At 38.3% G+C, this 22,349-nt stretch overlaps 1 protein-coding gene across 1 annotated transcript in view; it reads right to left on the bottom strand.

Moving 5' to 3' along the window:
• Positions 1 to 19,760, bottom strand: part of LIX1 (limb and CNS expressed 1) — a 45,112-nt gene extending 25,352 nt beyond the window's left edge. The window contains exons 1-2 of the mRNA XM_070736334.1: positions 19,623 to 19,760; positions 5,145 to 5,308 (exon numbers count right to left, since the gene is read on the bottom strand). Coding sequence (XP_070592435.1) covers positions 5,145 to 5,308; positions 19,623 to 19,704 — 246 coding nt within the window. The 5' untranslated portion in view covers positions 19,705 to 19,760. The remainder of the gene's footprint in view (positions 1 to 5,144; positions 5,309 to 19,622) is intronic.
• Positions 19,761 to 22,349: the final 2,589 nt, after the last annotated feature.

The following is a 22,349-nucleotide window of genomic DNA, read 5'->3' as shown; positions in this document are numbered from 1 at the left end:
TCACTATAACATTTTTTTTCAAAATTTCAAGATTGGCAACATCAGATTTTGTTGAAGGGTTATTTTTCACTCCAGTGGCATAACTGAAATGCATTTGCTACTTAGAAAGAATAATCTTTCTGAAATTATAATTCTTTGCCTAATCTCAAGATTGTTTTAAAAAATTCAATGGATTACTCACAAAACCTAAACATACAGTGCTAAATATAAAACAATACTTCCCAATAGGATGTTGTTAGGTCAAGCTATTAAAACATATGGTATTTTCTTTGTCATATTGCTTTCACTTCTCCCTAGCAATTTTCAATTGCAAGCAAGCAAAGGTTTAACAAGTTTTAGAAACAATTCCTTTTTTTGCTGCATTAACTTAAACATGCATTTTAAGATTTAAATTGACCTAACTATTGACTATTTTTCATTTTCTTAGCTGTAATACAAACTCTGAATCTTATATTCAGGTTTCCTTTAATTCATCTAAATAAAGAGCTGAACTTTCTCTTAGAACATTATTTATCATGATCGTGTTTCAGCTAAAATGTGAAACAGATTGCATTATAGTCAGTGGCACCTCAACTGCAGCATATGCTCTGAATCAGCTTTTCCCATCAATACATTATATTATTGTAAATCATGTCAGATTGATTTTGGGGTAAGATGTTTGATTTTTTTGAAGTCAGATCATATTTACTATTTAATTGTTCATTCATGAGATTTTCCTGCACTGACCTATTTATGTCTAAAAAATTTCCCTTTTAATTTATAGTTCAGTGTACTGCTCATATATAAGATAAATGGATGCATGATGATAGTTAAAGTTAAAATAAATTTAGGTCCCTAGCCCAGGATCTCTGAAGTAGAGATCTTGATCAACTTTCTAGGAACTTCTTCCTGCAGTGTTTTGTTGGTCTGGTGCAGCTGTGTCCCATTCGGATAGCTTTTCATATAGTGTGGATGGAAAGTTACTCACCATAGTTCCACTTATAGCTTAAGCCTTAAAACAAAACATTACTGATTATTTAGCACTATTGCTATCTGAAAGTAGCTAAGTAAATAAAAAAAGAATATGAAAGGGGTGGGAAGGAGGTGTTGGATTAAAAACAGAATGTGAAAGAGGAACTTTTAGTAATATGTGAAAAACAGGTGAAAGAAATCCCATTAGTCAGAGAAGAACACCAATATGGTTCTGTTCTGACCATACTTGTGGATGAACTCCATGGGACAGGAGTGGCATTCTGATTACAATACAATTTGAAGTGTTGGTTCACCTATAAAGCTCTACATAGTTTAGCAATTGGTAACCTTTGGGATCTGCTTGACCAGCAAAATCTGGACCAGTTGGCACGCTCCAAGTTCCAGCTATAAAAAAACTGTCATCCTGTGGAATCTAGAAGGTGTGTCTTTTCTATAGCCTCACATGGTTCATATAGTCTTGGCCCAATTGAATTAGTTCTTTCAGCAGGATAGGGTCAGTAAACTACTCCTTCGTAGTTTATTCCCAGTTGTTATTGAATTGGTTATTCTCCCTTATAAATGGCTATTTTCTATTTTGAATTTTATTACTTTCAAAGTTGTTTTAATCTAAAGTGGAAATTGCTTTTCGCTTTAGTTACTCCTGTATTTGAGGCAACAGAGAGGTTGACAAAGAAGTAATTTTTGGGTTGATTGTTAAAACAATAAAATTACCTTTGAGATGGGATTCATGTTGAGATGTTTTGTATAAAACCACACACACACACACACACAGACACACCCACACACATCTAGAATGAATTTAAAGCAGATGCATGTTTAATACCTAGTAAATATGTCCCCAAATGATGTAGTGCAGGGACTTTTAGTTGAATTTTGATTAGGGCTTTTACAAGAATGCTTTATTTCCTAAATGTTAAAGGAAAATTTAAAACCGATTTATAATTAAAGATAAATTAAATTTCTTCATTTTACGGAAGTAAATACTTTTGTGAGTGACATTCTTATTGGTAAAAAAGCAAAACCATCTGCTAGAATAATGAATGGGTTGACATCAGAGTTCAGTGAAAGGAGAGCCAAAAGCTTATCAGATAGGCCTCTGGTTGCCCTCGTGTATAGTAAGTGGAAAATGAAGTACCATTTTCATGGGTGGCTTTTTCTGCTAATGCCTGGGATAAAAGGCATCAAGACAATAAGAATGATATGAATCCATGAAACTTCTTGGATTTTACATAGACGTGGAGGGCAGGTAATTTCATTACTCTCAGACCCTTCTGAGCTACTGCAGGAGATATTTTATTTGATTCTGTTTTTGAAAAGACCTTAAACACAATATTGATATTTAATTTTAAAAAGTTGAGATACGAGCTAATTTTACTATAATTATTAAGAAAAAAAATATATCCTTTCCCCCAATCTTAGTGTGAAGCCACTGCATCGGTATAGTGAGATGATTAAATTTAATGCATCAATGTTCAGGGTTTTGCAAAAGTCTTGGCAAGGTAGTTCACATGCACCCAAAAGAAATATCCTCAAGCTCTTACTTTGATTCCTAGCCAGTAGAATGTTCTGCCTGTTATTGCTGAGAGTGTTTCATAGGTAAAAGTGGAGAAAGGTGGTTTGTGCACTGGGTTGCATTAAAAGCCAACCCATTCATCAGTGTTATTGCTTCCACCTTTGGGAAATTGTTCTTGCAATTAGAATATATTTTTCCCTTTACTTTGTTCCTGAAACAATCTATTTAAAAAAAAGTATAGGCGCCGGTCTAAATACTACATCAGGCTTACCCTCTCTAATCAGTCTAATCAGTCACTGATGGACTCAATAATGAATCATATCTATCCATAAAGAAGGCTAAACAGAATGGACATTCCATATCAACTAACAGCCTCCAAAGTGTATCATCAGCTTCTTCGTAATGCATTTAGGAAACATTAGTTTAGGTGATGAAACTAATAGAAGGAGTACTGAGACAGTTGCAAACAGAGTGAAATATTATACGGGGATGATGACATAACAGGTAGCAAATGCATAGTTTTTATGAAAAATTTTATAGGCAATCTAGGGACCATCTTCCTATTATTTTTCTCTCATTAGATGCAAATCCCTGGTAGCTAAAAACTCAGCGACCATTCCAAATTCAGATAAATAATTCAATCCTGTTTTGCATCAAGGTAGAATAATTGTTAATGCAATGCTCTTTGCAAGGAAGAGTAACTTCTGGTTATAATGTGTGCTAGATATCTCATGACTCATTGAGTCATCCTTTCAGAAATACAATGATACCTCGTCATACAAACTTTTCGAGATAAAACCTGGGGTTTAAGATTTTTTTGCCTCTTCTTACAAACTATTTTCACCTTACAAACCCACCGCCGCCGCTGGGATGCCCCACCTCCAGACTTCTGTTGCCAGCGAAGCACCCGTTTTTGCGCTGCTGGGATTCCCCTGAGGTTCCCCTCCATGGGAAACCCCACCTCTGGACTTCCATGTTTTTGTGATGCTGCAGGGGAATTCCAGCAGTGCAAAAACGGGCGCTTCACTGGCAACGGAAGTCCGGAGGTGGGGTTTCCCAGTGTGGGGAGCCTCAGTGAAATCGCAGCATCGCAAAAACACAGAAGTCCGGAGGTGGGGTTTCCCAGTGTGGGGAGCCTCAGTGAAATCGCAGCATCGCAAAAACACAGAAGTCCGGAGGTGGGGTTTTGAGGACTTCAGTGTTTTTGCGATGTTGCAATTTCACTGATGCTCCCTTTGCTGGGAAACCCCACCTCCGGACTTCCGTTGCCAGCGAAGCACTCGTTTTTGTGATGCTGGGATTCTCCTGCTGAGATTCCCCTGCAGCATCGCAAAAACACAGAAGTCCGGATGTGGGGTTTCCCATGGAGGGGAGCCTCAGGGTTATCCCAGAAGCGCAAAAATGGGCGCTTTGGCTGGCAAAAGGGGTGAATTTTGGGCTTGCACGCATTAATCGCTTTTCCATTGATTCCTATGGGAAACATTGTTTCGTCTTACAAACTTTTCACCTTAAGAACCTCATCCCAGAAACAATTAAGTTTGTAAGACAAGGTATCACTGTATTTCTTTTGGTCCCTTTGGAACTACAGTGATCCCTCGAGTTTCGCGATCTCGATCTTCGCGAAACGCTATATCGCGATTTTTAAAAAACTATTAATTTAAAAAAAACCACTTCCGCGTTTGGCTTCGGGAGTCAGCTGGGAAGCGGCGCGGCTGTTTTAAAAGGTCGCAGCCGGCCTGGGGGGCTTCCCAACACCCCCCCAAACCCCCAACCCGGGTTCGGGGGGTGCTGGGAAGCCCCCCAGGTCGGCTGCGACCTTTTAAAACAGCCGCGCCGCTTCCCAGCTGAGTCCTGAAGCCAAACGCCAAAGGCGAACTTCCGCGTTTGGCTTCAGGAGTCAGCTGGGAAGCGGCGCGGCTGTTTTAAAAGGTCGCAGCCGGCCTGGGGGGCTTCCCAGCACCCCCCCCGAACCCCCAACCCGGGTCTTCCCGGCCGCCCACGCAAAGGGGAAACCCCGGCTCCTCGCTGATGCCCGCCGCTCGCCCACCCGCCAGCAAGAGGGGGAAGACCCAGGGAAGGTTCCTTCGGCCGCCCAGCAGCTGATCTGCTCGGTAGCGCAGCAGCAGCGAGGAGCCGAATTGGGGTTTCCCCTTTGCATGGGCGGCGGGGAACGCAAACTCCACCATCTACGCATGCGCGGCCATAGAAAAAAAGGGCGCGCATGCGCAGATGGTGTTTTTACTTCCGCAACCCTACATTGCGAAAAATCGATTATCGCGAGGGGTCTTGGAACGGAACCCTCGCGATAATAGAGGGATCACTGTAACTCCCTCTGGAGATTCGTACTGCCCCCATCCCCCTGTCCGCTAGCAAGGCCCTGAAGACCCATCTTTGCCAGCAAGCATGGGGGGCTGTGAATGTTGAGAACTAACTCTGGCCGATGTCATGAATGGCTAATCCAATTGGATGGATGTGACTGATTTTTAGGAAAATTGAGTTTTTAGAATTTTAGAATTTTTTAATATTATATTTCTTACACACTTTGTATTTTGCATTTGTTTCTGTTGTAAACCGCTCTGAGTCAGATGAGAAGAGCAGACTAGAAATCTATCCATATCTCATACTTTGTCATTAAATACACTACCTTATACATTCTTACCTGAAAGTTACCAAAACAGCTTCCTCCAGGCAGGGTGACATAACTTACAAAGGGAGGCCCAGGCAAGTTTAGTGACTCATATACCACAGTGCCTTCACTTGAAAATACACCTTTCTGTTTCTGTTTATTCTCCCAGAATTCCTGAAGCATTGCCACGACGTTCACTATCAAAATATAGGAGTAAAGGTTTTAGTCACAATTCATTGCCTAAAAATATCTTTTCACTATACTAAAGGCAAAAGAAGAGTTATGTCACTGTTGAACTGATCAACCTCTAGCTAGAAAGCAGTTGTTTCGGCAGGGGTTCCCAGTCTTGACAACTTGAACATGTGTGGACTTCAATCGCCAGAACTTCTCAGCCAGGGGGAATTTTGGTAGTTGAAATCCACAAATGTTAAAAGTCCTAAGGATTGGGAACCCTGCTTTAGGTCTTACAAGTAGAGATAACCCCAAGTATGATTAAGTATTTGAAGTATTCACATAGACTGGCATTTTTCATTCGAAGTACGAAAGCTGATTAGTTAAAATAGAACTTCAATAATTATTTCAATGTTTCTGATTTCATAAGAATAGAGTTGGAAGAAGCATAGTATGTCATTGAGGCCAACTAACTACTCAATGCATGAATCCAGATTAAAACAAAGTTAATGGCTGTCCAGCCTTTATTTGAATATTTCCAGGGAAAGATAAATTATCATTTTTCTGGAAAACTGGTTTCACTGATGAACTATTCTTACTTTTTAGGGGGGGGGGGATCCCAATAAAATATGTTCTGTCTGGGTTCCCCCAGATGTCAACACCAACTAAAAAGAGTATCCAGACACGCTGGTAAAAAGCAAAGTCATTTTATATCTTTGAAAACAAACACAGATAACAAAAACTGTTCTTACAAACTGGAATGCTATGAAGCTTCACAGAAAAGTCACAACGGCCAGACAATACAACAGGCTTCTTGCTGGCACACACACCATTGTAGATAATAAAACCCACGCCTCTCCCAAGTTTTCAGCCTTCGAGGCCACAAGCCAGAATCAGAGACGCCAAGGATCGAAGCAAGGTCACAGGACTCCCAAAAGATAACTCTCCACAATACAGGAAGGGCGGGCCTGCCTTTTCAACCTTTCTGAGGAGAACCACACCCAAACCCAGCTATTGCCTATTAGGGATGGAAATACCTGGCTAATTGTCCCCTTCGTTGTGCTGCCCTTCTCTGCCTCATATCTATGATGGCTTGTGCGTTCTCATCTAATGACTCCAGGCTACTCGCTGGGGAGAGCTCCCCCCCGGGGGTCTCAGGCTGTTCTCCCTCCTCCTCATCCTGACATTCCTCTTCCCCGTCTGCCTGGTCCTCCTCCTCCTCCTGTTCCTCGTCCTCCCCCTCTGAGCATGGAGCCGGCAGAGTTCCAGCCGTTCCCTGAAAAGCCTCAGACTGAATCACAACAAAAATAAATCCCAAATTTATTTTAATTGTGATGCTTCTGTCATGAATAAATTAACAAACTTAAACCCATTACAGAATTTCATGTCTTGCACTCTGGATTTAGAGAGAACAAGTCGATCATTTCCTGTGAGATTATTACATTTCTTGACAAAATGAACTGGAGACAAGATGTACAGAATACAAAAAGTTATGATTAGATTTATTATAAAACAGCTAATGGAACTGTTATAAAATAATCCCAGCAACTGCTATGTATTAAATACAAAATCGGTTATTTAACTTGTGTGCAGAGCACATCATGAGAAAGAGGGGGCTAGATGAATCAAAAGTTGAAACTAAGATTGCCGGGAGAAATATCAACAACCTCAGATATGCAGATGGTACCACTCTTATGGCAGAAAGTGAAGAGGAACTAAAGAGCCTCTTGACATGGGTGAAGAAGAATGCAAAAGTTGGTTTGAAACTCAACATTAAGAGCCACAGCCAGAGTGGGAGCAGGGCGGCTCGAGCAGGCAGGACAGTGGGTGCATCTCCCGGCTGAACCAGTGCGAGAAGCAGCTCAGAGGTGGCTGCCACCAACCGCGCCCACCTGCCAGACCCTCCCTGGAGCATTTTTTTTCCTGCTGGTGGCTCCTGGCTGGGACTGACAGCCGCTGCCATGCCTTGCGGGACCCAGCCTCAAGTCTGGCAGTCGGCTCCAACAGCAGCAGCGGCAGAGGCGCCTCATGCCTGCCAGATGAGTACCATGCTCTCTGGGCCCTCAGGGGGCACTGTTGCTGCTGGCTGGGGTGGCGAGATTTGGCTTCTGCACATGCACAGAAGCCGAATCTCGTGTGCATGGCCGCCCATGATGGATCTGCGCGCGCAGGTCCATTTCTACAGTGGAACAGTGTTCCACGCAGTTCCACTTCCTGCCCACTCCGGTTATGAAGGGTAGGACACGACTTCGCAACTAACAACAACAACAACAACATATTTCATGCCTTTTGGAAATCCCCAAAGGTGGTTTGAATTGCGAAAGGATATAAAAGCAATAATAATTAAATGGCATCTTTCTTAATATTTCTGTTGTCAAATGACTCACACTGTCAGAAAATTTGGTTTGGGGATAAAAGAATACATTAAATCAAAATGGTAACATGCAGAGAAAAATATCACAAAACTCTATAGCATATTGTGGCCAACCAGTGCAAATCAAAGCAAAGCACAAATGTGATATTCAAAGTATCAGTTGCAGACATTTCTCCTTTCAGCTTATTGATCTCCCTGTTACAACAAAGTAATGTGGTTTCAAACTAGCTTTGAGCTGACCTCACCTGTTTCAGATCCATTTAAAATTTAATGGAAGCAAGTATGAGAGTGTGCTACAGCTGTCTTTAGTACATAGCTGAGTGGTAATAGAATGCAATTTCTGATGAAGAATACCATAAGAAGCCATTGCAATAGAATAGGTTCTCAATTGTTATTGAAACTCTGTGCATTTATATTATTCTTATTCTCTCTTTGTCTAATGTCATCCATCAAAATACTGACAGCTACTTCAAAAAACACTATATATTCTGGCTATATTTAAGAGCTTTATATAAGAATACCATAATGCTAATCTTGAAGTAGTTTTGTTTTGAAATCTTTTTATAGGTAATCTAATGGAAAACCTGCAGCTCTATCAAAAAAAGCCATCTCCAGCATGGAGCAATTCAGACATCCAGAAATACCAGTAAGATTTGCTTTCTGGATTTGCTGTCTCAATGAATTATAAAGGTACATGATTAAGGAAAGGCTGTTGTAAAATATGAGTTAAAAAGAAGGGTGGGTGTGTTGATCTACCTATCAGAAGAGCAAAGAGATCCAAGTAAACAAAAACTAAAATAGAAAACAGGTGATTGTACAGTAGTACTGTAGAATTAAGATTTGACAAAGAAAATTAACAAAATTGAATTCCGTTCACCACTAAAGGGATATTACTTAATCTATTTACAGTAGTCCCTCGCTATACCGCGCTTCACCTACTGCGGCTTCACTTCATCGCGGGTTTCTGAGGAAGTCGATCGGCAGATTTAAACAGCCCGCCGAACTCGATCGGCAGGGTTTTTTTTTTAAAAAAAAAAATCTAAAATTGTAAATACTGTATTTAAATACTGTATCTAAAATAAATACTGTGTGGGAAGGGTTTATAAACACTTAAAACAATGAAAACTTACTAAACAATTACAATATAAATACTTAAATAAGTACTATCAGTCGATAAATTCCCCATCGCGGATTTCACCTATCGCGGCCAGGTCTGGAACGTAACACCAGCGATAGGTGAAGGACTACTGTATTCTCCAAGCCTTGCATTGTCTATGACTTATGACCATTTTTCAGTTATGACTTTTGCAGCATCCCCATGATCATGTGATCAAAATTAAGATGATTGGCAGCTGATTCATATTTATGACTGTTGCTGTGTCCCAAGGCCATATGATCACATTTTGTGACCTTCTGAAAAGCAATATCAACAGGGAAGCCAGATTCACTTAACAACCAGGTAATTGCAGTGATTCACTTAATAACTGTGTAAAGAAAGGTTGTAAAGTGGGGTAAAACTCACTTAATACATGTCTCACTTAAGACATAATTTGTGGTCATAAATCGAGGATTACCTGCATATCTCAAATTGTATTTTATTTATGTTGACTGCATTCACAAAGCTAGAACATGCATAATACATACTGTAAGTCTAAATTCGATTGCTATTAAGCCATAATTGATGCACCACTTATTTTAGAAAGCTAAAGACATACAAACTTAATTATGAGTTTGAACAATTTGTTTATGACTACTTACACACAAGTCATAAACTTGCTTCAATTTATAGAACAACAAATGATCAAATGATCAATATCAAAGCTGAAGAACTGCTTTTCCAGTAGAGAAACCACTACATTTGTCACAGATTCTTTGTTTCTGGGCCCTCCAGTCATGACATTTTAATCATTTTTGTGACATTCTTTCTGTGCACTATTCTACCATATACAAATTAGGATTGAGGTTGCAATATAGAAAGGGAACAAGATGTGTGAATTAGGAAAGCAAAATTATCCTGTAGAGTTTGTACAGTGTAGACCAAGAATAGAAAATGAGCTCTCTTATTCCCTTCCCTTCCTCTTTGTTTGTTTGTTTGTTTGTTTGTTTGTTTCTTTCTTTTTCTTTCTTTCTTTCTCTTTTCCTTCCTTCCCTTCCTTCCTTCCTTTCTTTCTTCTTTCCTTCCTTCCCTCCTTCCCTCTCTCTGTCCCTCCCTCTGTCTGTCTTATCTACTACCTATCTACCTGTTTTCAAGCAGTGTTACCACAAGGCTTTGATATTTTGAAGGGCAAACATGTTTATTCTTGACCATTTTTCACAAGTCATTACAAAGCAGAGAACATGTAATAAAATGATTGTCTGATTGAATATTTCACTACATTTTGGGAAAGATTTATTTTTTAATAAAAACATTTTTTTAATCAAGCATGTAACCTGGAATCTATCCTTATGTTCTGATTGATAGAATAATACAATCCCAAGAACATTTTTCCTTGGCCAAAAAGTTGGTTCTGTTTAGGATTGCTTGCAAAAAAAAATGTTTTCAGTGGAGGTTTATTCCTAGGTCAGTGCCCTTACCAATCAAGTGGAAGTGAGCCCCTTAAAAATCCACAAAAATGATGGAGACTTGCACTGGATACGTAAAGCATCAAAGAGCCAAGGAAGATAAAATCAGTAAAATCAGGTTTAACTTGCAATAAAGAGACCACACAGAAGTGAAGGAAACCACCCAAAGCCTAGAAATAAATTGTTGGAACTGATGGAGGAATGTTAGAGCAGAAGCCTGTTGCAACCTTCCTAGCTATGTCTGGTACTGAGACAACCCTGAGACTCTTTCATGGTCACAAGTAAACCATTTATAAAGAAGACAAGCAGTATATATTTCCTGCTAAGTCAATTGTAAAAAGACTTTTCAAGAGAAAGGTTGTTTTATTTAACTTGTCAGATTAATATTTAATAACTGTTTGACCATTGAGCAGGCTTTGACTTTGGAGTTTAGTATATATTCAAGGTTCCCTCACCCTCTTTTTAAAAGGAAAATTCTTTAATGCAAGGCTACTAAAATTGCCTCCCATTTCCTCAATCAATCTGTAGCACATAATCTGTAAAAATAGGTAATTTAAACATACATAACTTTAATGTTCCCTTTCTGGCAGCTGCCTCCCATTAGGGGGCTATAATTTAACAGATACCTCACATTGATGCTCCAAAAGGTGTTCTCAATTCTGCACAAATACATAAAATGTATTTGAAGAGAAAAATACATGTTTAAATAACTATGCAGATACAGGAATAACAACAAAAGCAAAACATTTTATTTATTTGGATGCATATAGAAACATAGAAGATAACGGCAGAAAAAGACCTCATGGTCCATCTAGTCTGCCCTTATACTATTTTCTGTATTTTATCTTAGGATGGATCTATGTTTATCCCAGGCATGTTTAAATTCAGTTACTGTGGATTTACCAACCACGTCTGCTGGAAGTTTGTTCCAAGGATCTACTACTATTTCAATAAAATTATATTTTCTCATGTTGCTTTTGATCTTTCCCCCAACTAACTTCAGATTGTGTCCCCTTGTTCTTGTGGTCACTTTCCTATTAAAAACATTTCCCTCCTGAATGCCAATCACCACCAAAAGGTTTTCATTGGCTTATAGCAAACTGAAATGAATAGGACTAAAATACTAATAATTTGTCTTTTATGTCCCGTGCTAAGCATATTGGGCTACAAACATATTCTACAAGTCTCAATCCATAGCTACAGTGTCCACAACCTACCATGTAGGATTGATGTTTTTCAGGTCTTCCTGAAAAAACTGGTTTTGTTTGGCTTTTCTCTTTTGCTTTGACCACTTGGTGGTATACAGTGGAATGTGGCCTTTGTCAGATGTCACTCACTCATACCAAGCATATTTTTAGTAAAGTACATTCTTCATAATAACAGAGCCAATTATATAGTATCAATGACAAAACAAAACAACAATACCCTTAGAGTCTTCATTTATTTCAAAAATGTCCACCTAGAGTACTATTATTTACAACTTTATGGAAAGCTTTATAAAGATGAGATAATTTCAAGTGGTTGGGTGTCTCAAAAAGGGGGGACACTATCATCAAGAAACCTTCTTAGGGAGAATTTCAACAATCAAGATGAATATTTTACCTAAAGTATTGTTTCTATTTCAGGTTATACCTATAAATCCTGGAGGAAATTTCTATAAAGAACTAACAAAGATAGTTAAGAAATTTTTATGGCAAGGGAAAAAGGCGAGAATAAAATTAAGTGCTTTAGAACAGTGTTTTTCAACCAGTGTGCCGCGGCACACTAATGTGCCGCGAGACATGGTCAGGTGTGCCGCGAAGCTCAGCTTCCAAGATCGTAAGCTGAGCTTAATTCTTCCCGCCTCCTTTTTCGTGCCTTTGGGGCCCAGCAGGAAAGCTCTGGCAGCAGCGGCATGGGACAGTAGCCGGGGCGGCGGCTATGAGCAGGAGCTCCAGGTCAGAGGCACCGGCAGCACTCCACCCAGCTGGAGATTCCCTGGTGGCACCATGTAGTAGCCGACAATGTAGCACCCTTTTCCAGGGCCACGCAAGGAGCCGGGCGTTGGAGTTTGGGGTGGGGAGCGACGAAAGTGCGGAGGCCGGCGCCGCGGTTGCCCCCACCCCTCAGTGCCTCTGGCCCCCTCTTGCCCCTGGCTTCTCGCCGCTGACGCCCGCCCGCCCCCCCGATCTGCCCACCCGATCCACCCCTTTCTTCAGCTCCTCCTGCAGTGGTGGCTGCAACGGCGGCGAGCGCTTGGAAAAAACCTTCTCACATCGGAGGTCGGTGAAGCTTCTTTGAAATGTTGGGGCTGCATGTGTGCGCATGCGTGTGTGCTCCCCATCCCCCTGCCAGCCCACCCGGAACATTTAAAATAAGAAAAAGCTTTGCCGGCCTCCGCAGAGAAAACAAGAGAGAGAACAAGAGAGAGAAAGAAAGAAAGAGACAGCAAGAGGGGGGAAGGAGGGAGAGGGAAAGAGAGCAAAAGAGAGAGGAAGGAAGAAAGAGAGAAAGAAAGAGATATCAAGAGAGACAGAATGAGAGAGAGAGAGAAAGAGAAAGAAAGAGAGAGAGTCAGCAAGAGGGGGGAAGGAGGGAGAAAGAGAGCAAAAGAGAGAGGAAGGAAGGGAGAAAGAAAGAGATAGCAAGAGAGACAGAATGAGAGAGAGAGAGAGAAAGAAAGAAAGAAAGAGAGAGAGCAAGAGGGGGGAAGGATGGAGAGAGAAAGAGAGAGGAAGGAAGGAAAGAAGAAAGAAAGAGGGATGGAGAGAGAGAGAGAGAGAAAGGGAGGAAGATAATTTTTTTGTCCAAACTTTCCCCCTTCCCCCCGCTCAATGTTCCCCAGGATTTTGAAAATGTAAATAATGTGCCGCGGCTCAAAAAAGGTTGGGAAACACTGCTTTAGAAGATATTAAAGAGGAGGCTTTTCCCTACCTAATTGGAAGTTATATTATCAGGCTGCAGCCTTATCTTGGATTAAAGATTGGCTGGTAGCTCCCAATTCATCTTCTTTTCTTATAGATATTTTCTTTCGTAGTTGTTCAAATTTGTTGATACCACTTGTTTCATAAAATTCTCTGGCATCTTCAGCATTCTCCAGCTTCACTCTTTGACTTTGGCAATACAAAGAGAGACCTTCTGGAATGAGCCAGCGAAAGGTTATATTTTCCTTAGTCAAAATTTTTGTCAAGAAATAGTATTCCCTTCTACTTTCTCAAACTCTTCTCGGAACTTGTTTGAGTATTATAATTTCTTTCCCCTTAACTTCAAGTTTTTAATTTCTTGTCCATTTCAAGATATCATCTCTTATGGTCTTCCTTACAAACTTGATATGGACCTCTCTTGTGTTTTCGAACGTAACTTGTCTGTACTCTGTAAAGTTCATCAATTTCTTTTATATATTCCTGAGGGTCGACCTCCAATTTCCGTCATTTTTACATTTAAATCTTCATCTTTTTCTGAAATATTCTGAAATATCAGACTGTAGGATGCACGTTGTAACTCTAGGTGGGTTATTGCCTCGTCATATCCTCTATTGAGTATGCAACTACGGTCCTCAAGTTCTTCCATTCTCTGTTCAACTTTGTCCATTTTTCCTTCAACTGTTTTAATCCTTTGTTCATTTTCTTTCAGGGTCTGTTATATTTCTACAACTTTACCATCTAATTCTTTCATCCTTTCCTTCATTTCACCTGTGTCAACTTTCAGGTCTTCTCGCTGCTGTTTAGCTTCATTCTGAGTTCTCTGCATAAAATCTTGCATAACTGCTAATGTATCTTGAATTGTTTGCAGAGCTGGTTGTGGTTGGGATTTTTCCTTTTCTTTCTCCTTCTCTTTCTCTTTTGCCAGTATACCTGTAATCATTTTTTGTTGTATTGGTGATGCCAATGGAGACACTTGTGGTGTTAGAGATGTAGTTGGGATCTGTTTTTTAAATGACTTTATATTGGTGGATGCACTTGACATCCTGTGCATATTTCTAGACTTTTTAATATCTAAAGTAAGTCTAAGTTTTTTCCAGAATGGCATTCACTTATTTACTGACACATTTGCTACAAGAAATTCTTTTAAAAATGTGAAAAGTTTTCCACTCTGAATTCTATAAATTTTCTCTTAGTCTATAGTAAAAGTTATAAAGTTATAAATTATCCAAGTAAACTCCGAACAAAATTTAAGATTAACACCTTTAAATCTAATTACAGCAATCTTATTTTAGTGATTTTTATTTTTTACTCTAATTAAAAGGGAAAAAAAATTCTGTCATTTACCAAAATTTCAAACCTAGTTATTATTTGTATATTTAATATCTAATCACTTAATATATATTAAAAATGCAAGGGAAAAAAAGAAAATATTAGTATACAATACTGCAAAAACTTAATCGTATAACACTTATTATGTATACTAATGTGTAACTTAATAAACTTATACTCTATATAATGAAGAAATGTAAAACTTTATAGTATAGTATAAAACTTATAATATAAAACTTATAAACTTTATAAAATAGAATTTATAAAACCTATTAAAACTTTAAAATATAATATAAAACTTTATAAATTTCTACCAATTAAAAAGTTAAACAGTTAATTAATCATTTAATATCTTAATCAAGTCTATTAAAACAACAGCCTAATTCTTTAGAATCATGGTACATCAGACTAAGAGGGAGGAAGCAAAAAGAAAATTAGCAATTCGTTATATATTTTTATAATCTAAAAAATAGAAAATAAAAAACACCAAGATATCTGTGAATTAAAATATATAATGTAACACCAAAAATATACCAAATATGCAAAATAATATACTTATAATATACTTATAATTAGTTTTCTCTGTAATCAATTTTGAAAGTTCTTGATAATTCTTCTCCTTATTTCTTTAGTCTCTTTCTAATTCATTCCTCTTCTTGATTCAGATGATAAGTATAAAATCCAAAAGTCTAAAGGTCTTTTCAGCAAGATGGAATTAGTCTTCAAATATAGTCCAAATTATGTTGATTGTAATCCAAATTGAAATAGTAATCCTGTATAATCCAAATATGAACCAATTTATAATTATAATCCAATACAGATAGTCCGTTTATAACTTAGACTCCTTCGAAATAGTCCTTTCCTGTTTGTTTATGGCAATAGAAATTCTAATTTTCAAAAGTCAAATTAATCCAATAGAATTCAGTCCTTTATTTTCAATTACCAATCGTCTGTTCCATGATGTATATTCTCACCCTTTTTAACTTTTATACATATTTTCTTTTCTCTTCATTTTAGCAATAGCAAAGATAAATCCTTCCATGAAAAAAATAAGTTCCAGAAATAACAGCAGCTCTCGGTTTCCCTTTTGTCTTCTTTAAGTTCTTAAGTTCTTAAATTTATTTTTTATTACAGCAATCTTCTCCCATCCTCTTCCCCTAAATTTTTTATAAAGTGTAAGGTCTCTTATTCTTCCAGGGATGGGAAATCAGAGGATTTTTTTTCTTTCTTTACTTTTTTACAAATTGTTCATAAAGAAAAAGTTCCGGCTGATAGCCCCTCTCATCCAAGGATTTAACTTTTCTCTGAATTCTCTTTGTTCGCCTTTTTTGCTTTAAAAGGTTTTACTTTTAGAAATTGTAGAAACCAAAAATATTTTTTTTGAAACTTACTCTCTTCTTTTCTTCTCTTTTCTTCTTCTCCATTGATCTTATTAGCAAGTGATTTCTTTTGTTCATCTTTCCTTCCTCTGACGTGGTTGTGCTGCTATGGCCGTGTCACCAGGGAGCTGAGACACGGTTTTTACTTCCCCGAAGCTGCGGGGCGATCCCTTCATGCTGGGGCAATGGCGTTTTGTCCCTCGGGATCCGGGAGACCCCCTGTTCTTAATCAGGCCCTTCGAGCCTGATCAGATCGCTAAAAGCGACCTTCGGGGGGGGGAAAGAAGCATCGGGGACAGAGCTCTATCCCCAAGCTCCCGCTGAAGCTCCGTTCCCAACCGGAAGTCGATAGTACCACTTTTTAATATATGGTATATATACTGTATTTTTTGGACTATAGGATGCGCCAGACTACAAAGCACTCTGCATTGCTCTGCGTGGCCCATTTTTGCCAAAAATATACCCGTTTTTGGCCTGCAGAGTGCTTCTGGGAGCCGAGGAGGGTGAAAACATGACACACAGAGGGTTTGGGAGGCCAAAAACGCTCATATTTGGTCTTCAAGACATACCTAAATTTTCATCCATTTTTATGGATGTATCTTATATTCTGAAAAATACGGTGTATATACAGTATATATCTGCTCAGATATTTCTCTCTCTGGGCACAATGAGAAAATATCTGCAGCAAACTCCTCATTGACGACAGGAAGGGCATCCGCCAGTAAACACTCAGCTTCATTCAATTGTCCCAACTCCACCCCGATGCAAGGGATTACAAGGTCATTAAAAGATAATAAATTAAAAATTAAAAAACATTGACAACTGCAATATTTGTAGAACTCATAAAACATGTTCTAAATTGACATACAGTTATGATGCTTACTTTATTGTTGTCAAAAATGTGGGGTACAAAATGTAGATCTGCCCTTAGTATAGTTATCAGAGGATTGGTAAATATAGTTACCAAACCAAGAGCATGCTTTAAAGATTTGTAATGTAACATGACTGAAAATTGGAGGGACATCTGGAGAACTATGAAATAGTTTGACAAAGACCTATTACTTCTCAGTACCAGTGAAGGGCCACACTTCTTACCTCCTGCTGGTGTGCCCTCCGAGGCTGTCAGCCTGAGATTTAGCTTCTGTGCATGTTCAGCAACCAAAATCTCACATAAGGACGTATGCACAAATCCCAGCGGCTGATAAGGTCCCTCAGGGTTGGCCTTCTCCAGGTCCCATCAACCAGACAATGTCATCTGGTGGGACCTAGGGGAAGAGCCTTCTCTGTGGCGGCCCCAGCCCTCAGGAATTAGCTCCCTCCAGAGATTCGCACTGCCCCCACCCTCCTCACCTTTTGCAAGACCTTTAAGACCCATCTATGTCGCCAGGCATGGGGCAACTAGATCATGCCCCCTTCTTCTCTGACCGTTAAATGTTATGTGTGGATGTGATTGAATAGACTGACTGGGGTTTTTTTACATAATGGGATTTTAGTTTACTGTTTTTAACTATTAGATTTGTATACACTTTGTTTGTATTGCATGTTGTGAGTCACTCTGGGTCCTCGGAGAGTGGCGGCTTACAAGTCTGATTAATAATAATAATAGTAATAATAGTAATAATAGTAATAATAGTAATAATAGTAATAATAGTAATAATAATAGTAATAATAGTAATAATAGTAATAATAGTAATAATAGTAATAATAGTAATAATAGTAATAATAGTAATAATAGTAATAATAGTAATAATAGTAATAATAGTAATAATAGTAATAATAGTAATAATAGTAATAACACTAATAATAATAATTTCTGCAATTTTTAACAATATTTTTGCTTCCGCGCATGCGCAGAAGAAAAAAATTAGCGACAGTGAAATCTCAGACCCGCAAGCAACCTCACATGAGATTTTGCTTGCTGCACATATGCAGAAGCCAAATCTCATGTGGAGGTGTGTCGGGGGCGCACAGCTGTGCACGCATCCCGGAATGTCCTACCAGGACAGAGCACCTGAACGCACCAGCTGCTGCCCACTAATGCTCAGTACCCTGTAGAGTGCTTTGAGTACTTCCACAGTACTTTGTATAACTGGAATCCACATTTTCAAGATTAGGACATTTGCCACTTATATTGAAATATGATTACCAGCTTTCCAAACCCCTGCTTTACTAAGGTATAATTTCTACTTTAAAAGTGATTTCAAGCAATCAGTTTATAACACAGCATATAAGAAGTAGTGAAATAATTAAAGAGTGCGAAGATTACTAAAGTACTCTTTTTGATGGTTGGCTCCACTTTTGTGGTAAGATTCCATTAAAACGACATTTTAAATCCATCTTGTTTGACATGTGCCTTTTCTGCTTTATTATAACCATTTTCTCACCCTATAATCTACGGGTGGTCACAGTAATCATCTGAGAGGCCAGTAAATATACTTTCAATCAAAATCTTGCCTGGTGATTTTCAGGAATTCACCACAAAGAAGGAGAAAGAAAGCTTCCCATCTTTTCTACACCAAATGTTTCTTGCTTATAAGATGCATCTGCTCCTACAAGTTTTCAGAGAAACCCAACCCCCCCAAATCTCAGCTGAACGTAGGATGGTTGCAACAGGAGGGAATTTTAATTCTGGGTGGGCTAAAGAAGTTCTGTTCATGTTTGTTTACATAACTGTTGATTTCTGACAAACTATGTATGCAGTAACAAATACATAACTGTTCATTGCCAGCTGCTTATTTCAAGCATTAATCCCATTCAATTTAGAATGAATCATTATGTGCAGTGTCATTTAACATAAGAATGAAGCATATCCTTGAAAAAGGAATTAAGCGTATCCTTGATGTTTTGTAACATATTTCATGATTAGCTATTTTTAAAAACGTTATTCTGAAAAAATATGTGAAACTTAGGATAAAACTAACTGACTACTGCTCTGCCTCCTCCTTTCTGTCTCCATTGTCTTACTACCTCATACTTATAGTAAACAAAAAAGTGATATCAAAGAAGTTGATGTAACGTTCTTAAATAAACCTAAGAAATTTTGCAAACTGCTCAGAACTGATTTTCTATAGCATTCAATAATTTTACTTTTCTGAATTTAGGATTTCAAGATCCTGATCCTCTTACAGATGTAAAATATTTAAGTCTTTTTTTAAAAAAAAGAGCATCTTGGAATATTTAGAAGCATGATTCAAAACTAGAAAGATCAGATTACATTGAAGACAGAAAGCTTTTCTATATTGATATCTAGCATTTTTAGAGCTAAATTTATTATAGTACAAATGTTAATGGGAAAAATAAACACAGCACAAATTGTAACACCAATTTAGAATTTCCTACAGTGAAGCTAAACACTTTATGCAGTAATTGTGTGTTTCCATGAGTGCAGACACTAAAATCATATTTTACTGGGATTCTGCATTGTATTAAATCTATTAAAATAGCACAAACAAAACTGTATATGATCTCATATAAAGATCACAATGTAAATTGAAGTCTTAATATTTTGCAATAAGCCCTTTAATAAGGTGCATTCAAATTATCTAGAGACAAAGGTAACTCCCAATATAATAAACTGTACATCAGTTGATTTTGGGAGGGGTGAATTCTAAGTAAAAACAATTAATTAATATTAAGTCAAATATGCTACCGATGGAAAGCAAAGTACCATATACAGTCTCTTAGCCTTTCTCAATATTGAATCTGTACATAAAACATTATGGATGTTGCAATGTCTCTGTCCTACAGATTTCAGCAAATACCCTCCCAATAGTGCAGAAACTTTGGTACTTACAGTCTTTAAATGCTAGCGTAGGGTCTCTGTGAGGCAAGACTTGAGAAATGATGTGCTGAAGAGATTCCAAAGTTCTGTCCATCTTGAACTGCCTTTTACCGGACTGCCCCTGCCAAGTGTCCACATGCCGGAATTCTTCCAGCCTTGTCTTGAATTTATGCAGCTCATTGATGAACTGGATTACCAACGAATCCCTTTCAACATCTGCCAATCAGACATTGGCCAGATTCGAAAGGCCCTTCAGGGGGTCTCCCTCCCTGGCTCACTTATCTTTGTTGTTGGCTGAGCTAATTAGGGAGAGAAGGAGGCTGACTACCGCTTTCTTCTGTGAAACATACCCACCTACTGGCTGGCTGGAGAAGCTAATCATGAGAAAAGCATTCCTTTCCTCATCCTGAGATTGCCAAGAATCAGAGCTTGGATTATTGTTAAGTAAGAGTTGTTATTATTATTAGTTTTCATTCTGACTAGTTTTTATTTCGGCTTGTGACAGATTTGTTTAGTTTAGTTTAGTTTAGTTTTATTGGATTTATATGCCGCCCCTCTCCAAAAACTCGGGGCAGCTAACAGCAATCATAAACAACATACAGTAATAATCCAATACTAAAAGCGAATTAAAAAACCCCTTAATATAAAAAACCAAACATATATACAAACATACCATACATACAATTGTAAAGGCCTAGGGGGAGAAGGAATCTTAATTCCCCCATGCCTGGCGGCAGAGGTGGGTTTTAAGTAGCTTGCGAAAGGCAAGGAGGGTGGGGGCAATTCTAATCTCTGGGGGGAATTGGTTCCAGAGGGCCGGGGCCGCCACAGAGAAGGCTCTTCCCCTGGGTCCCGCCAAGCGGCACTGTTTAATTGATGGGACCTGGAGAAGACCCACTCTGTGGGACCTAACTGGTCGCTGGGATTCGTGCGGCAGAAGACGGTCCCTGAGATAATCTGGTCCGGTGCCATGAAGGGCTTTGGTGGGACCAGAACAATTCCATTTAAAATAAGCGTTCCTGCAATTTTTTATTAGAATCCCTTGATTTCATATTTATTTATTTACCGGTAAAACATTTATAGAGGTAGTCCTTGACTTATGACTCAGTTGAGCCCAACATTTCTGTTGTTAAGCAGGACATTTGTTAAGTGATTTTTCCCCTCCCATTTTACAACCTTTCTTGCCACAGTTGTTAAGTGAATTACTGCATTGTTAAGTTAGTAACATGTTAAGTGAATCTGGTTTCCCCATTGATTTTGCTTACCAGAAGATCTCCAAAGCTGATCGCATGTGACCTCGGGATGTGGCAACCGTCATAAAAATGAGTCAGTTGCCAAACATCTGAACTTTGATCACATGATCATGGGGATGCTGCTACGGTCACAATTGTGAAAAACAATATTAGTCACTTTTTTCAGTACCGTTGTAATTTCGGACGACCAATAAATGATCTGTTGTAACTTGAGGACTACCTGCATAGCGACTCATCTATCAATCAACTCTGGGCAGCTCCCAATTAATATACTGTATAACATAAATAAAATAAATGTATATAAACATCATAGGGCAGCTTAGCACTGGGGAAAAGCATTTATAAACTAAATTAAAAGCTATAATTAAAAGCTAAACGTTTAGGGTAAGGAAGATAAGAGCTTCGATGGTGCAGTGGTTAGAGTGCAGTACTGCAAACTACTTCTGCTGATCACCAGCTGCCAGCAGTTTAGCAGATCGAATCTCAAGTAGGCTCAAGGTTGACTTAACCTTCCATCCTTCCATGGTCGGTAAAATGAGGACACAGATTGTCGGGGGCAATATGCTTACTCTCTGTAAATCGCTTAGGGGTGAAAAGCATTGTGAAGCAGCATATAAGCGGTATATAAGTAAATGCTATTGCTATAACATTAATAACAAAGGTGAAAAATTAAAGACATTGACAAGGTATGTAGAATTTCACTTCTTCGGAGAGGGGCGGCATACAAGTCTAATAAAGAATAATAATAATGATAATGATAATAATAATTATTATTATTAAAACAGTGGAAAAATGTAGACCGATTTGCTTAGGCCAGTGATGGCAAACCTTTTTCTTCTTGTGTGCCAACAATGGAAGTGTGCATATGCGATGTCACATGCATATTCCATCACACAACACCTCCACAAGCACACAATTTAACATACTTCAACAAGAAGAAATAAATGGCACTTTCGTATTGCAGATTTCTTTGGCTTATTATAGGCCAAACAGTTTCCCGGATAGAAATATTCTTGTATCTGACAAAAGAAAAAAAAATTATTATTTTTTATTTTTTTTAAATTTTATTTTATTTTGTTTTGTTTTGTTTTGTTTTGTTTTATTTTTTTATTTAGGGTTAGGGTTAGGGTTAGGGTTAAGGGTTAGGGTTAGGGTTAGGGTTGGGGTTAGGGTTAGGGTTTATTTTATTTTATTTTATTTTATTTATTTTACTTTACTTTACTTTACTTTACTTTACTTTACTTTACTTTACTTTACTTTACTTTACTTTACTTTACTTTACTTTACTTTACTTTACTTTACTTTACTTTACTTTACTTTACTTTACTTTACTTTACTTTACTTTACTTTATTTTATTTTTTAGGGTTAGGGTTAGGATTAGGGTTAGGGTTAGGGTTAGGGTTATCATTAAGTTAAGTTAAGTCAAGTCAAGTCAAGTACGGTTAGGGTTAGGGTTAGGGTTAGGGTTAGGGTTATCGTTAAGTT

The sequence above is a fragment of the Erythrolamprus reginae genome, chromosome 2, assembly GCF_031021105.1.
Source record: "Erythrolamprus reginae isolate rEryReg1 chromosome 2, rEryReg1.hap1, whole genome shotgun sequence".
Classification (NCBI taxonomy): domain Eukaryota; kingdom Metazoa; phylum Chordata; class Lepidosauria; order Squamata; family Dipsadidae; genus Erythrolamprus; species Erythrolamprus reginae.
Note: the sequence above shows the minus strand (reverse complement) of the source record. Positions and strands in the feature narration are given on the sequence as shown.